Source organism: Opisthocomus hoazin, chromosome 1 (genome assembly GCF_030867145.1).
Source record: "Opisthocomus hoazin isolate bOpiHoa1 chromosome 1, bOpiHoa1.hap1, whole genome shotgun sequence".
In the NCBI taxonomy this organism is placed as follows: Eukaryota; Metazoa; Chordata; class Aves; order Opisthocomiformes; family Opisthocomidae; genus Opisthocomus; species Opisthocomus hoazin.
In genome coordinates, this window is record NC_134414.1 from 89,266,555 (window position 1) to 89,282,781 (window position 16,227).

At 39.8% G+C, this 16,227-nt stretch overlaps 2 protein-coding genes across 3 annotated transcripts in view; one reads left to right on the forward strand and one right to left on the reverse strand.

The window, feature by feature from the left end:
- Positions 1 to 552: 552 nt before the first annotated feature.
- FANCB (FA complementation group B) lies at positions 553 to 14,313 on the reverse strand. Its single transcript, XM_009940639.2, has 8 exons — positions 13,384 to 14,313; positions 12,207 to 12,359; positions 11,597 to 11,689; positions 7,695 to 7,823; positions 6,647 to 6,810; positions 4,092 to 4,546; positions 3,025 to 3,262; positions 553 to 1,154 (listed from the first exon to the last, which is right to left on the reverse strand). Exons 1-8 carry the CDS (start codon positions 14,311 to 14,313, stop codon positions 734 to 736), a joined length of 2,583 nt encoding a protein of 860 aa, XP_009938941.2. The 3' UTR covers positions 553 to 733.
- A 1,245-nt stretch (positions 14,314 to 15,558) lies between these two features.
- The window catches only part of MOSPD2 (motile sperm domain containing 2), a 35,229-nt gene continuing 34,560 nt past the window's right edge, over positions 15,559 to 16,227 (forward strand). The window contains exons 1-2 of one of the 2 annotated variants that reach the window (XM_075428797.1): positions 15,559 to 15,651; positions 15,783 to 15,849. In XM_075428797.1, the coding sequence (XP_075284912.1) occupies positions 15,643 to 15,651; positions 15,783 to 15,849 (76 nt within the window). In that variant the 5' untranslated portion in view covers positions 15,559 to 15,642. The remainder of the gene's footprint in view (positions 15,652 to 15,782; positions 15,850 to 16,227) is intronic. The other variant, XM_075428804.1, reaches the window with a different exon arrangement.

Consider the following 16,227-nt stretch of genomic DNA (forward strand, 5'->3'; position numbering starts at 1 on the left):
TTTCCACCATGGTTTACTAATGAGATTAGCCCTACCATTAGATTCTGAGCTGGAATGGACCTCTCAAACCTGAAGGCACTTTGTTACAGAGTTCTTGAAATTTTGTAAGAGGCCTGATCTGGTTCTCCAGCTCAAATAAATACCCCCAAATGTTTCATATCTGAATGTGGACTCTAGAAAGATAGGGCTGCAAGGTACAATCAGAGTTTTCTTCCTCAAGTGGTATCATTAAAGTTATTTAAAAGGCTTGATACATCACAAAGACAAGCTGCCTCTTCTTTGAATTCTGTCAAACTCCATACTCAAATTATGAATTAAAATTGGTTGCTTAACTTAGATTCTTTCTACAGCTCTCAAGATTTCTAAAAAAAGCTTAAATTTTACCTGTGTAAACAGTCATCTTTCAAGTCTAATTTTTGAACGGTACAGGCTTGCTAATTTTTTTTTACACAGTTCATTTATAGTTCAAGAATTATGATTTTGGATTAGGTCTTATTCGAAAATACCTTAAAAATAATATTTTTGAAATCTGTAACAAAATAATGACTCCTCTATCTTTAATACTGAATTCTTGCCAAACCAGCTACAAGTCATCAACCAAAATACCAGTATTTATCTGTAGAAATAACTGAGTTATAGAATAAAAAGTAATAAGTACCCATGAAAATATAAATAATATTTAGTAGTACAATTTTAATAAAATTCTATTCAAAATCAATTTAGTGACTAGTTTCTAGGACTTGCTCAGTCTCCACACAATCATATCCGAACTGAGCTGAGCTTCTGCTATTTTCAAAGCAACTTCCTGGTAAAGGGCACCATTCATTGTCTGATTCATACTTAGCACACTCTCTTCCCGTTCATTCTGAAGCTTCTTTCTGAATTGTTGAACTCCTTCCTCGCTGTCCAGTAAAGAAGCCACAGGAACATCTTCGATTTTCTTGCCAGGCTCATTCGCCCATGTCAAACTGTTTTCAGCTTTAGTTTTTTTTGAGAAGAAAGAACTCCTCAAGGTGAGCATTTCTTTTTCCAAAGCCAGTGCTAACTGTTCAGTAAGTACACCTTTGCTTCCAGATCTCAGGAGTTTTACATCACAGCTTGGTGGAAGAACTCTAGTAAGGCTATGAAGGCACTGGAACAGGGCAGTCAGATTTCTGTAAAATAAGATTATTATTACTAAAGCTACTTTATATCTTCAAAATTCTGTAGTGGAAAATAAAACAAAGCTACTTTAAATCAAACAAGGAGAACCTTATGCTGACTATGGTTTTAAGTATTATGCATACTGTACATACAAGAGTAAGCTAGGGCTTTCTAACGGCGTGCACACTAGCCACCATACGTCAGAAGAACTGACACTAAGAAAACTGCAGCAACATAAATACTCTATGCTAAAACATACCTCCATGATTAAGGTTACATGTGCATCACTTGTTTCTTTAAGAAGCAATTCACTGTACAGGAAGGCCACATGTAATAGCACAAAGGAATATGTTGTCTGCTCTACATTTAGTGGCAGAAAAAAGTCACTCATATTCACAGATTGTCGCTATCAGTAGGTAGGTACAGCATGGCTATTAGGTGGCTCACAGATTGTCTTTTTAAATGGTCACTGGAGAGGGAAAGCTGCACTTAAATATCAGACTTTCAAAATTATTAAGAAACCAAGATAAAATAGTGCTGGTAATCATCAGGAAACCTACTCTCCTGGATACCAGTGTAGCATATGTGACACAGCGACACATTCCTCATTCTAAGAGGAATGCAGAGTTTGTCCAAAGTCTTATTTCCAGTGTTTGCCCAGATAAACTCCTCGGAAGATGTCTTTCGATTAAAAAAAAAAAAAAAAAAAAAAAAAAAAAATCTCAGAGAATTAAAAAAATACACCAAAAACAACCAACCAAACAAAAAGCCAACCCAAAAAACCCCACAAGCGTCCTCAAGTAGCTAATTTTGTCACACAGATCAGAATGTCGTTTTTCCTTAAAGCTGGATAAAAGATCAAACGAAAGATATAGAAAATACAATCATAGTTAGTGAGCTGCATGTTTATGGTGTAACTATTAACGCAAAATTGGATGAAGTGTATTGGATCAAGTAACCTAACTTTTCAAAATGAACCAAAAGTCTTGAGGGTTAAAATTTTACTGATTGATTTCTTAAACATTTCAGCCTTTCCTCTCACATAGAAGAAGTAAATCAACTCCCGATTTAAGTAAGAGATTGAACCTCACTATAAATTAGAGACTCCTAAGAAATATTGCTTCTCTTCCCTTTACTTTTTTAGCTTGAACTCTTCAGGACAGGCAGCATTTGTCATCACCCGAGAAGTATATTTACACTGCGAGCCTTATCCAGCTAAATCTTAAATTATAGCAGTATTACTAACTTGTTTAGCCTGGTTTAGGAAATTTTATAGACATTTGTCCAAGAATCTACATATGAAAATGAAATCACTGAGACTCCTCAGGTTACTTCCTTTCCAAAATCGTGGTAGGTAGGAAATAAATATATGTAATAGAAACATGTATGAAATTAGACAAAATTTATGTTGCAGTAATAAACTGCAAAATGACACAGCAATAAATATAAATCTAGTATAGCTGGGGTTTGTTATTGGCTCTTATGTTTGTTTTTAACATCCCCTGAAGGATTTTTTTTTCAATCAACATATGTTGAAGAAAAACTATATATTATACTAAGAAAAATGTAAGAAAAATTAATATAAAATTATTAGGCGGTGAAATTAACAAAAGAAATAGTACCAAACAGATGTTACTGGAGACTAGACTTGTTTGTAATTCCGTGTTCTAGCCTAGACAAAATCAAACAATGCAGTTCAGGTTCTGCCGTAGTTCTGATTTGAAAATAATTCTGCTACTGCTAATGTTTATCACATCGTCATATTGGAAGCCTATTGGTTATGGTTTTGGCTGTTGTTTATGGTACTAGTAAGAAATAGTGTAAAGATAAAAAAGTGTGTATGCAAGATGAATATACTCTGCAGTTTCTGAGCAAATTTACCTGCAAAATAATGTTAGAACTCCTTCAAATGGATTTTTCAGGGTCCAGTTAAAAATTGTACCACACACATTTCCTGCTTTATGACAGAATCTGTTGTCACGGCATTCCTTAAATGGTGTGCACTCCATTTCTCTCAGTAACCATGAATTTACTGGAGTCAACGTGCAGTTAGAAGACATAATCTGAAAGGAGAATCTGAGAGATACTGCAAGGACAGCAAATATATCTTCCATGGAACCTGCAAGAAAATACAGTAAAAAGATATTTGACCTCAATAGTTTTGTCATGTTGTATGCATTAAATGTGCTTATATTTTTGGTTCACACTCCTAGTTTTACGTGAAGTTTACACCGACATTCAGGCGTTCTTTTCTTCTCACCTAAATTCTTGTACCTACTTCTGTAAAGCAAAATAGTTGATTAACAGAGCCTCATCTATACAATGAAAGCTCTAAAGATAAATGTCGCCTTGACAAAAAAGACTATTAATAGGCTCGTGTGATAGTAAGATGACATGCTGGCTTTAGCTAAAGATACAGCATTAAAGGAAGAAAGAAATTAAAATTCACTGCAAATGATCAAGAAGGATATTTTGCTACATGAGCGGAAGCCCGGCTCAAAATCAATTCGATCAGAAATATGAAAAAAAAGGAAAATAAAAGACCTTAATAAACATGCAGATGAGCAAAAGCTTCAATTACATTGGTATTATTTAAGAGGTAATACTATGTCAGAAAAAAAATCTATGTATCTAATAAACAGTATCTTATTTATAGAAAAAAAACAGGCTTCAGCATTCTGTACCCAGACTTCTCTTCAAAATTAACCTTTCCAGATACACTTCAGAACCAACACTAGCACAAAAGCTTACAGCAACTCACTTAACAGTTATTCCATTTTAAAAAAATGTTCCATGCTGTATTTCACTCAGCTTTTAATTCCCAACGGATCTATGCAGTTTGTGTTCAAAGACAGAGATGTGATTACACCTTGAAAACTTAGCTTGGCATCACCTAAACAGAAGAATCAAACATATATTTATGAACCAAATTATATCAATCCATTTACCTGTACAGTAACTATTATCCCTTAGCAACTTTACTGAATATTTTCCATCTGAGATATCCTCCAGACTTAAAAAAAATTTCCCACAGAGTACAGCAATCCTTTTGCTCTCCTGTAAACTACCATTCTGATGTTTTTGCATCTTCGCATGTAGAAGAACTACGCAACATACACGATGAAATGCCAATAATGGTGAAAGGCTGGTAACAGCAATGACTGTCTTTGCTCCATCCCGATGAACCTTTGAACATCTCTCAGGAAACTCTTCTTTCAGAGCGTTCTTGCTATGCAAGTCCAATTTCATCTTTTTTTGAGGAGGCTCAATTTGACACAAGGAGACAGTCAATGCTGGGAAGGCTTTGTTCAGCTTAATGATTTTATTTCGACACTCGATAATCGGAGAAATTGAAGGGAAGTCTTGATCCATCACTAAAGATAAACTGACATCACTCAGTGACCTGCGAAAATCCATATAAGATGACTGCATTCCTAGTTTGTATTTTGCCTTCTGACAAATAACCAGAACTTTACAGACATTTAAGACTACCACAAACTCCAACATCATTTCAGGTTAAGTCATAGACTGTGCAAAGAGTGTAAGCCCTTCAAATGACTATTTCGTCTAAGCTTAGTATAAAGATTTTCAAAACATGGAATGATTTTTTTAAGAGCTTCTAGGAGTTAGATGCCTCATTTCAACTGAAAGAATTTGGATATCTAATTCACCCAGAAAATGTTGAAAATTCCACATAACCCATGCAGATACTCTATGACATTTATGATGTATTTTTAAAGACTTTACTTTCTTTTAATAAAAAATTACATAAAGTATCAATTCTGACTAAAAAGCTCTTCTGATGTTCTATATTGTTTTACAGATATTAAAACAAAATTGCATGTAGAGAGTAAAAGGTTTAAAATATTATTCCCTTAAATATGCAATAATTTCCTGAAATGTGTGAAGTACATTATTTATTCAATACAAGGTTCTCTCAATGAAATCCTAATATTACTGTTTCAAATCCTGTCTCAATAAATATTTTATTCTGTCAATCAATTCAGTCTCAAGATGTCACTGACATCTGAAAGTCTTATGAATGTCTAATTTTCTTTATGGAGAAGTATCACCACCTCATAATGCAATTTAAATCATCACTGCAATCTTGCATTAGTAGGAAGCACAAAAATAATCAATAAAAACTTATACTATTGGAGGTGGAGACAAAACAAGCCCTTTCCCCCCAAAACACGGGTTGTATATAGTATCGAACTGGAGCCCAGAAGACCTAGGTTCTGCTGCTAGCCTACCAGGTAACCTTTGACAAATTACTTCATCTTCACAGATCTTTTCTCAGCTGTAAATATTGGGGAGAGGGCAACAAAGCTGATGTTTTTTAAAGAATGGTTCCAAATCTTCTGAGGATTTCTGAAGCTATACGGGAATTAAGTATTTCATTTTCAAAAACAAAGTCATCATCATCAAAGCTAAAAGAATAAACACTGGAAAGGCAAAAACAATCTCTTGACTCAGTGGCTCTTAACAGAGGCTGTCAAGAAGATGAGGTCAACTTTCTTGTGAAGTTATAGCAATCTGGCAGATGAGAAATAATATACCTGCAGCTCCAGAAGAACGGCCAAAGGGCGTAACAGGTCAGCTCCCTCACAACCACTTGAATGATTTTCAGTGGCATCAATAGTCTTTAAGCTTACCCTAACACAGTCTCAGCTACACTGCTTGTGGGAATATAGGTCAAAAGGTAAATTCTGACTCCACCAAAGTTCACATTACACAATGGATGTGGTAAATTTACGTTTTGTGTAATCCTGTTTTTTTAAACTGTGTTCCAAATTAGTTCCCTCCCTGTAAGGTAGAAATGATGTAAGTACTATTTGCAACTAGAACTGAGCAATTAAAATGAACCAAATAAATAATTTTAAAGACAATAATAAGAATAAACAAATCATTCTGAAGGTTTAAGTACTGTAAGGCTGATTGTTCCACATAATTTACACTATACATAAACTTAGCAAATATTTTATTTGATTGGATACTTGACTGTAGCATAGTTCAGTTCAAAAGCTGTGTATTTACTAAATTGATCAGAGAATTTAAAATGTTTTCTTTTGTGCTTCTTTAAGCAAGTTGCTCTTTAGGAATGGCAAGATGTTAACAGTAAGGCATCAGGAACTGTATAGCTAGGGCACAGCTTTAGCCACACCGCATACTCGTGTCAGCATAGCTGTGTCAACACAGACTACAATGAACCATAATTTTTGTCAAAAAATTCTGTTGTAAAAAGCCTCCAGTAATGATGTGGTTATATGGACACAACTGATTTTTGGCTATACAATGTATTTATTTTGCACAGTGCTAGAGAGAGACAAGCAGCAGCAACAATACTGACAGACACATACTTGAAACACTTTATATACAGATGTTCAAAATGAGAAAGTTCAAAGCTCAAAAACCCACTCTTGCTACTGCAAAGCTTAATATGCAATATATTACTTATCATAAAACTTCTCAATTAAATTATTAGATAAATTTATATACTTACAAGTAAAATGACTCAGTTAGTTTTACTCCGACTACCAGGCTGTCACCCACAACACGCTGCCACAATTTCTCTACGAAGTGCTCTGGGACATTAGACGCCAATGTCTCCTCACTAAGAGAATGAGGACGATTTTCTACATCATCCCAGAGAGAGACAAGACCTTCCTTACAGAAAAACGTTTTTTTTAGATAAATTAAGTGGAGATTCTAGTTCTTTTTATACTGTGTTACTTCATGTTTACCACAAATGATTGCTGGAAGTGCTGTTAAGATACATAAAATGAAATCTATATAAACTAGCTTATCCTCTACAATAGATTCAAAAGATAGAATTGCATTTTCTTAAAACACATGACATCATGAAAAGCACAACTCGTCTCCTTGTAAACATCACATATATAAATCTTGAACTGTCATACAATCAGTTGTCCAAAGAACATTTAAGGCACTTGAATTTATTTTATATTACTGCATTGATTACTCAAAATATTGTTGTCTAAACCTGGCTGACTTGGAAGGGACCACAATATTAACTGAAAGGGAGACCAACTTCATTTCAAGTAAATTCGGAGGCTTCTTTTGAGCAACATATTAAGATAACATTTTCCCAACCTCCGCCACCTTCTCAGCCCACAGTTCACTCTGCCCCCATTATAAAATCAAGTTTGTTTACGAAGATCTATGACAGCTCATTTTTCATAACATGTTAGATCACAGACAGATATTGAATACCTAGGCAACTGTGCCAATTATGACTGACACTCCCCCTACAGTTTGCCACTAACTCTCTGTTAGAGGTTACTCCTTCATATAACTCAGTTGCCAGGAGGTATTGTGCAAATCAGTTTCAAGTTAAGACAACTAAATTTACTCTTATCTACATACGTTGGCAGCTTAAGGTAATGAACCAGACTCTAAAAAGCAGATTAACAAGTTTTGATAGTGACAACCCCTACTGGTAAAAGTAACAAGCGGCTGAGGGCAGCAGCACCCTCTACAAATGGCTCGGCAGAATTCAGAAGTGATCTGTACTCTCTTTGGCATTTTACCTCTTTTGCAGTTGGTAGAATATGGGTTCTTTCTTCAACAAGATCTATTAATGCTCTGCAAGATTCAAGGATAACCTTCTTTTTGAGCTCTAAATGCTGCTGTAGCTCTCGGACAGAGGTGTAACCAGCCTGTAAAAGATAAAAATTATCATTAGACTTATGCTTAGGTTTACGGTAAATAAGAACTGATATTGAAGCTATCAAGACATCTTTTCAGCTTTCTATTTTTATGCAAGTGTCAGAAGCCAAGATCCTGGCATACCTCAAGTAATGCTTCTAAAAAATGTTCAAGTCAGGCTCCTCTGTTATTAAAATACGAATCTAAGTCTTGGCCTCTCAATATTAAACTTAGAGTTTAAGATAAACTTAGGTAAATTTTAGCAAATTATGTACATATTTGCCTCTTTCGTTATTGTTCCTGCTTCACTCTTCCATTGATATCAGTTTTGATCTCTTCTCAGGACTTGTATTATTCATTGGTCTAGAAAATAAATATATTGAAGAGTCGACAGTTTTACAAACTGTTTTACATACATGCAGCCTAGTCTCAAAGAAAAAAAAAAAAGCAGCATGCCAGTGCCAGCTTCTTACACTTTAAAAAAGCTCCACAAAAGCTATTCTCTGGAACCCTGTAACCTCAGGTGTTGTAATGTAAACTGCAGTACTCTGCCAAAGGAAGTCTTCAGAAGACACTAAAATAAGTGCTAAAGAAAAGAAATCTTCAGAGGACAAAAGGCTGGACTGAGGCCCCAAAGACTGTATACAAGATAAACACAGAACAATTAAAAAATGCACGCTGATATATTTTTCCATTTTACCACCTGCAAAATGCAACTAACATGTATTATTGTGTATAATTTAAATGCAGCCTACTTATATGCAGTCATAATTCAGTCCTGCTGAAGTTCTCACGTGGCTAAAAAAACAGCTACACAGATGCAAAATAAGAGGTAAGCAACAGAGGTATGAAAAAAGGCTGCATCTGCTATTTCATTTTGCCCTAGAATCGCAGAATGGCAGGGGTCGGAAGGGACCTCTGTGAGTCATCTAGTCCAAACCTCCTGCCGAAGCAGGGTCAACTACAGCAGGCTGCACAGGACCTTGTCCAGGCGGGTCTTGAGTATCTCCAGAGAAGGAGACTCCACAGCCTCCCTGGGCAGCCTGTTCCAGGGCTCCATCACCCTCAGAGGGAAGAAGTTCTTTCTCGTGTTCAGATGGAACTTCCTATGTTTCAGTTTGTGCCCGTTGCTCCTTGTCCTGTCGCTTGGCACCACTGAAAAGAGTTTGGCCCCATCCTCCTGACACCTACCCTTCAGATATTTATAAGCATTTATTAGGTCCCCTCTCAGCCTTCTCTTCTTCAGGCTGAACAAGCCCAGCTCCCTCAGCCTCTCCTCGTAGGAGAGATGCTCCAGTCCCCTCATCATCCTCATAGCCCTCCGCTGGACTCTCTCCAGTAGCTCCTCATCTTTCTTGAACTGGGGAGCCCAGAACTGGACACACTACTCCAGATGGCGTCTCACTAGGGCTGAGTAGAGGGGGAGGAGAACCTCCTTGGACCTGCTGGCCACACTCCTCTTGATGCATCCCAGGATCCCACTGGCCTTCTCAGCAACAAGGGCACACTGCTGGCTCATGGTCAACTTGTCATCCACCAGCACACCCAGGTCCCTCTCCACAGAGCTGCTCTCCAGCAGGTCCGCCACAAGCCTGTACTGGTGCATGGGATTGTTCCTCCCCAGGTGCAGGACCCTGCACTTGCCCTTGTTGAACTCCATCAGGTTCCTCTCTGCCCAACTCTCCAGCCTGTTCAGGTCATGCTGAATGGCAGCACAACCTGAGACTGGCGAAACATGATTGGATTGCAAATTTCGATTTTGAAAATTTTGGTGATAATGTCAAGAGGCACCACTCCAAGCCTAAACAACCTTTGGAAATCCCCAAGCCAAGCATGATCCATGCACTATTGCATCAAAACAATAATCAGATAACAAAATCCAGCAAGAATACTTCACTGTTGAAGGAAACATACAGAAGAATGGAGATCTCAGCAAGCAAGCAATAGTAAGGTTAAAAAGAAATATCTGCACCTACTTCCAAATTCATCAGCATGACAATTCCAAAGATTTACAGCATTAAAACATATGCATAATTTCAACTTGCTTACAATGCTTGTGTTAGCATGTGGCTTTAGAAAGCAGTGATCAAAAAGATCTTAAAATAAATAAAATATTAGGTCTTATGAAGGATTCTGTGTCTGCAAGACAAACTTTATCAGCAGATGATACATGATATCTCCAGCTAGCGGCTTGTTTCCAGCAGAACCAGTAGAATGTGTAAAACAGATTATTCACAAACATCGATTCACAAAGCTGTACAGCTGAAAGCCTGTTGGTGTATTTAAAGAATGAAGTTACAGATCAGTTACACAGAACATACAGCTGTCAACGGCAGGGTGGACAATCTTCATTACAACAGTGGAAGTAGCAACAAATTACAGAGACTGAAACTAATTTCTGTTTTATAGGGAATTGTTCTGTAATGAGAAGGGAAAGAATGTAGCAGCAAAGAAATTAGTTTTAAAATACACAACTACCCAGAAGAATCCAGAAACAGAAAAAAAATGGATTTGGAAGGAAGCTTGCACTTTTGCATGTAAAAGCCAATAGGCCTCTAACGTGTAAACTAAAGAACTGTAAAAATGTAGGGCTGGAAGAGACCTCATGAGGTCCTTGAAGCTAATCAACTTCTACTTTCCTGTGCCTTCCAGAAAGGAAAAAAACCTTTGTCCACCGTTCTCCAAACAACAGCTTTTATCTTTTGGAAGATGTGTAATATCTCTTTAGACATCGCCTTTGTAAATAGAACTAGACTTTTTCAGTCTTTTCCTAACAGGTCATAGTCTTCCTTCCAGTACTAAACTTTTCCCAGTTAATTTGCTTCATTTTTAAGTGCTGGAGATAAAACTGCCACAATATCCTACTTAAGTTTTCACTAATTCTCAAATGATGGGAATAATTACTTCCTATCTCATACTTATGGCACTCTTAGCAAACTAACAATAAACTCACATCACTGACTCAGTTTGAGATTTATGCTATCTGCTGAAGTTTTTTTCCTTTTTTTAAAAAAATAATCCTCCTATTTTGTCAAAACACAATATGGCAAAAGAACATCTTGGAGAGTATGCTCGGTGCTTACTAACAGGATGAAAGGCAGAAAGAGAGAAAAGCAATGATCTATTTCTGTTGATTACTCAGACTCTGGCAAGTGCCCCCCAACTTATTTTATAAATGATGCTAATTAAAAGAAGGATACATTTTAGCTTCACCTACACTACTTTGCAAAATTATCCTTATAAAATGGCTAGCAACAGGAAGAAAAACATCAGCAGGTGGTGAAATAACCATGGCCACTAAATTGGACAGAAGTAAAACCCAACTTGACTGAAGTCCGTGGACAAAGAAACAGACCACAGCGCTCTTTATTTCCAGGATTAACTGCCACTCATCGGCACTCACTGGGAATCTGACACCACACTATCACAAAATACGTAATGTGGAGCAAAAGAAGTAAACGTCCTAGTTTTACTAAACTGCTATTTAAACATCTATAAGTAAAATGACTGTTAGGAAGCTTTGATAGGATTGCTTCAGCATTATCTCAAAATTTTAACTACAATTAAATTAGACCCTTGCAAATACCCAAACGCAGTTGTAACAACTGAGAGGACTGAAATGCAGACTACCACTGATTCAAGAATGGATATTCAACAATGTTGTCTTATCCCTGAACCACTTCTCCAACAAAAACATTTATCATTAATCCCACTCTTTAGATAATGCAATGGTACAGAAAGGTAATTTGAAGAAAATATGGAGGCAGAACTACTGCGTACAAACCTGTAATCTTGTTTCAAGGGCTTTGACAGTAAGTAAACCATTCTCTTGCAGTCCTTCTGTGGCAGGAACATCATGTTTATAATTAATACCACTCTAAAAAGAAAAAACCCAAAACGAAATCCTGAATTAATTAAACCCCTTAATTAAAAAGCTGCACACAGCATTATAAAAATATGTGGGAAAATACAGAAAACTAGGAGAATCACAGTATGCATTTCAAAAGAAAAATCTTATCTTCTGGAAGCAATTAGAGATTGATAGTACATAATGGAAAGACCCAATTATGAGAAGATAATTAACAAGCACTATGGCCTTAATTAAGAGTTCTTAGCCGAAAGGTGGCATTGTAGCAAACCGGTTACACACGTGAAGCATTTTCAACCACATTAGCTTTATTTCCCAAAAGAATGTTGATGCTATCAAGGAAGTGGAATAATCTCTTCAGATGACTTATTTCACGATTACAGAGGGGAATATTGTATTCAAACTTCAGGGCATTTCACAGCACGCATCCAATTTCACTTTTCACCAACACTTTAATGTTTTGTTGAGGTTTTCTTAATTTGGGAAGTACAGACTAAGTAGCTGAGAAAAGGCAAGCTGAACTTACTGCATAGCTGACCTCTCCAAGATCTGTTATTTCGAATGTACTTAACAGGTCTGTATTGGAGTCATCCTGGAAAAGCAGTAGCAGTTGCTCACTTCCAGAGCCGATAAAATCATCCACCAGAACAGACTTCACTTTTTGCCATTTGGAAGCCACCTACAGTAGACAAGATGTTAAAATAAATACATTTGAATAAATCTTGTATTTGCAATTTCGTTTTGTGAAGATTGCTTTTTATAAAGAGGCAGTCTATTCAGGTGTGTGGAATACAGTGTGTTTTAAGAAGTTCCAAGCTCTCACTCTTACTCCATCATTTAGAGCGTATGTAAGTCTGGGAAAAATTAGCCATTTCTCTTTAAAGATCACTTTCCAGAACAAAGGTGGCAAAAGAGATGACAAGTTTTCTGTCTACTTACACAGCTGACTAGCTGAATGCTGTAACATTTATTTAGAATCAGTAATACTTGCAGATCAGTTATTATATACTTGCGGATCAGACATTATACCTTTGACATTCAGAAAAATCTTTGTTGCATTGCACACTTTAATACGTTTGAGAGGTAAAGGCAAATGTGTACAATCCTGCTGACAACTAAACAGGACAAACTTTCTTTTCCTGAGTTACGTAAGTCTGCTTGACAGAGTATTACAAAACCCTAGCAGTTAACTTTGACTCATAACTTTAGAAAACAAAAGCGATGCCTCTTCTCATTTCCATGAAATGGTACTTTTTGTTTCTAGGAAGTGAGACTCAAAAAGCTTTTAAATTCCGGTGAGAAGCTTATGCTTTGCAGTGATATCAGTTCACTTTCATTTTAACACAAATCAGGTAAGCACGCTCATAACTATCTTACAACTTCAAGTTCTCATACTATGGAAGTTTCCAATTAGCAACAGAAGCTTTAGCTCAGATTCATAAAAAGATTCATAAAAGGAATCTGAGCTAAAGCTTGAATAAAATTCTAAATAATAGAATCCAGTTTTTATTTTCAGATATATGACTAATGAAAGCAAAACAATCTCATACTTTAGACAGGTTATTTTAACAGAAGGAACAACAGCAACAAAAAAATCTATAGAACCTAAAGATGTAGCTTCTCGGTTGCACAAACTTCCAATGAGACAATATACACGAACACCCATACAGTAGTAAAAGGGAGCTGTTTAAAGCCACAGATACCTGTAAGGTGTCTCTCCTCTGTACAGCACAAATATTTCCAGAGGCAAAAGACACAATAAATAGCAAATCATTGTTACTGGTTACAGCTGTTTTTACTGAACATGGTTTCTCATAAGGAAGCTCACAAACACCATTAGGGAGACCATCTTGGAACCAAATAAGCTGATTCTTGTGGGTTACGGCAACGAGTGATATTCGGAGCTGTTTTTTTAATATCCCATTCTTGCAGACGCAGACAGAAGATACCACTCTGCTGTAAGCATGAGGCATAAAGCATGTGACGGTTAGCATTTTTTGTGCTGCCACTGCATATCCAAAGAACTCACTGCCCCAGATGGCTCTGTCTGAAGTTGAAAGCTCACCCTCATCTTCAGTCTCTGATAGCCAAGCAGTTCTTATCCCCAAAACAACAGTGCCTTCATTCTCAATTTCACCTGTCCACACAACAGAAGAAAGCTGAACAGGTGCACTTAGAACCGTGCAGGTGTCAGAAGAGATGTAGAACAGCTCGTTGGCATGCCTCCACAAGACTGAAGGGCCAGTAAACAACCTGATGTCTTCTTTCAGCTCATAATCCAATTTAAAATGAAAGGACTGCTCAAATTGATTTGAGCTGTGAAGCAACAATAAAAGGTATTTGACAACGTTGTTCCGTTTTTTCTTTTTTATCAAAATGCAGGGAAGTATAATCCCTGTTCTGGAATCCGTTGCGCAGCTACAACAAATGATTTGAATTTTCGAGTGACTGGCACGCATGCTGAATAATCCAGAAGACTTCTGAACAAACAGCTTAGTGTCTCTGTTGAACACCATTCTTCTGACACATAAATTCATTGTCTTATCAGCTTCTCCCTCCAGAGGTTTTGACAGCTGAAACACAAGGACTTCGCCATTGTAGGACAGGAATTGTTCTTGCTCATCTAGAAGCATCTTTATTTATCCTTATCTATATTCCTCTACAAGAAAACTGTACGCGTCTCCATTTTTGTCAGGATTATTTCTCTGCAGAAATTTTAACCTATCTGGACGTTTTCCATCTACAAAAGTGAACAACAAAAAAATTCACATCATTTTAGGACTAGATGAACTGTTCCTTAATAAGAAAAACTATGCATTGCAATGACATAGACTAACTTGAGAATGAGGCCGGTATGCGCTTTAATCTCACAGATTAAAATGAAGTTCAGTGAATTTGTACTGAGAGATTTAAGTAACAGAAACATTTCAGAAATGTACTGTAGCATTGATTTACCAAAGCATGAGTTTGTTGCTCATCAACAGCTACACAGCACAATATAAATTGCAAGAAACCAAACCATACACACGCTGTTTGTGTGACTGAACTGAAGGTGTCAGCTGCACAAATACACTGAGTCGACTGGAAAGCAAGCTTTGAGTTCTTAAATTTAAGAGCCTTCACTCAGGTGTAAGCTTCATTAATAAACATAACTCTTCTCTGGTTAAAGATATAAAGCGTCCTTAAGGAGGCAGTTCTCCGAGACAGAGTCCGGTCCTTTTGCCGCCAAGGAGGCTCTGTCCCTCCCACCCCGAGCCGAGGCCCCGAGAGCCACAGCGCACCGCAGCCCCCTCACCGCGTTTCACACCGCCTGCGGGATCCGACGCGACGCCCCGGCCGGGCCGCCTCCTCCGCCGGCTGCGGGGCCCGGGCGGCCGAGGGGCCGCAGCAGCCCTCCCCGCGCCCCTCACGGCTCCCTTCCCCGCGGCGGCGGCGGCCCGAGGGCTGAGGCGGCGGCGGGCCCCGGCCCGGTTTCCCACCGTCCCGCCACAGCCGCTGACAGCCGTTAACGCCCTCCGCGCCCGGCCCAGCAGAAGCCGCACGGGCTCCCGCGGAGGGAACCGACCTGACGGGGAACGGCAACCGGAGGCCCCGCGACCGGCAAGGCCTCACCGGGCCCCCGAGGCCGCCCCGAGTTCAGGGTGGGCGGGGCAGAGAGAGGAAGCGAGGGGAGCGCGCGCCCGCTGCGAAACTCCCGCCGCAGGGAGCATGACGGGAGGGCGAGAGGGGGCGGGGCCAGGGACCAGGCCCCGGGAAAGGGGCGCGGCTTCTGGGTGGGCGGCCGCGCCGGCGCCTCCGCTCTTGCTCTAGGGGGAGGCGGGGCGCCGGCAGACCCCGCCTCCCGCCCTGAGCCCCGCCCCCCGCCGGGGTCACGCGGCGCCTCCCTCCCCATTTCCCTCAGCGCCTGGCTCCTGCGAGCCCTGCTGTAGCTGCGCCGCTGTTGTGGGCGGCTCCGCCGGGCTATGGCTGAGGTGGGTCCTTGCGGCTCGGCTCCCACGGCGGGGGGGGCCGGGCTCGCTATGCGGGTGAGGGGCCGGGGCTGCCTCGGGCCCCAGGCCTTTCCCTTCCTTTCACGCCCTTTCCTTCTCTTGTTTCCCCTCAGCAGCGACAGGACAAGGCCGCGCTGGTAGGCGAGACTCGGCGGCGTTTCGAGGCGGAGTACCTGCCAGGTGAGCTCCTCGCTGCCGGAGCTGGGGTGGCGGGCCAGGCTCCGCGGACGTGGCCTCTGGGGCTCGCCCGGTGTCGCTTTCCCCCCGTGGGCTTCCCGTACCCCCGCTTTGTGTCTGGGTTGTTTCTGCCGCTGCCTCAGGTGTCCGAAGCTGCCGGGGGGGAGATGGGGCGCCGGGCGGGAGTCTTGCTGGGTGCGTTGGCCCTTGGGACTGTCTGCTGGGTCCGGGGCGCTGCCGTGCTTGGTGCTTTTCGGACATAAAACATGACCCTCCCCCCCACCCCCCACGAAGGGTGGAAGGAAAGAATTCAGACCTCGACCAGTTTGTCAAGGAAGGAGTTGTTTTTCTAGAGTAACTTGCATTCAAATTGATGCTGGC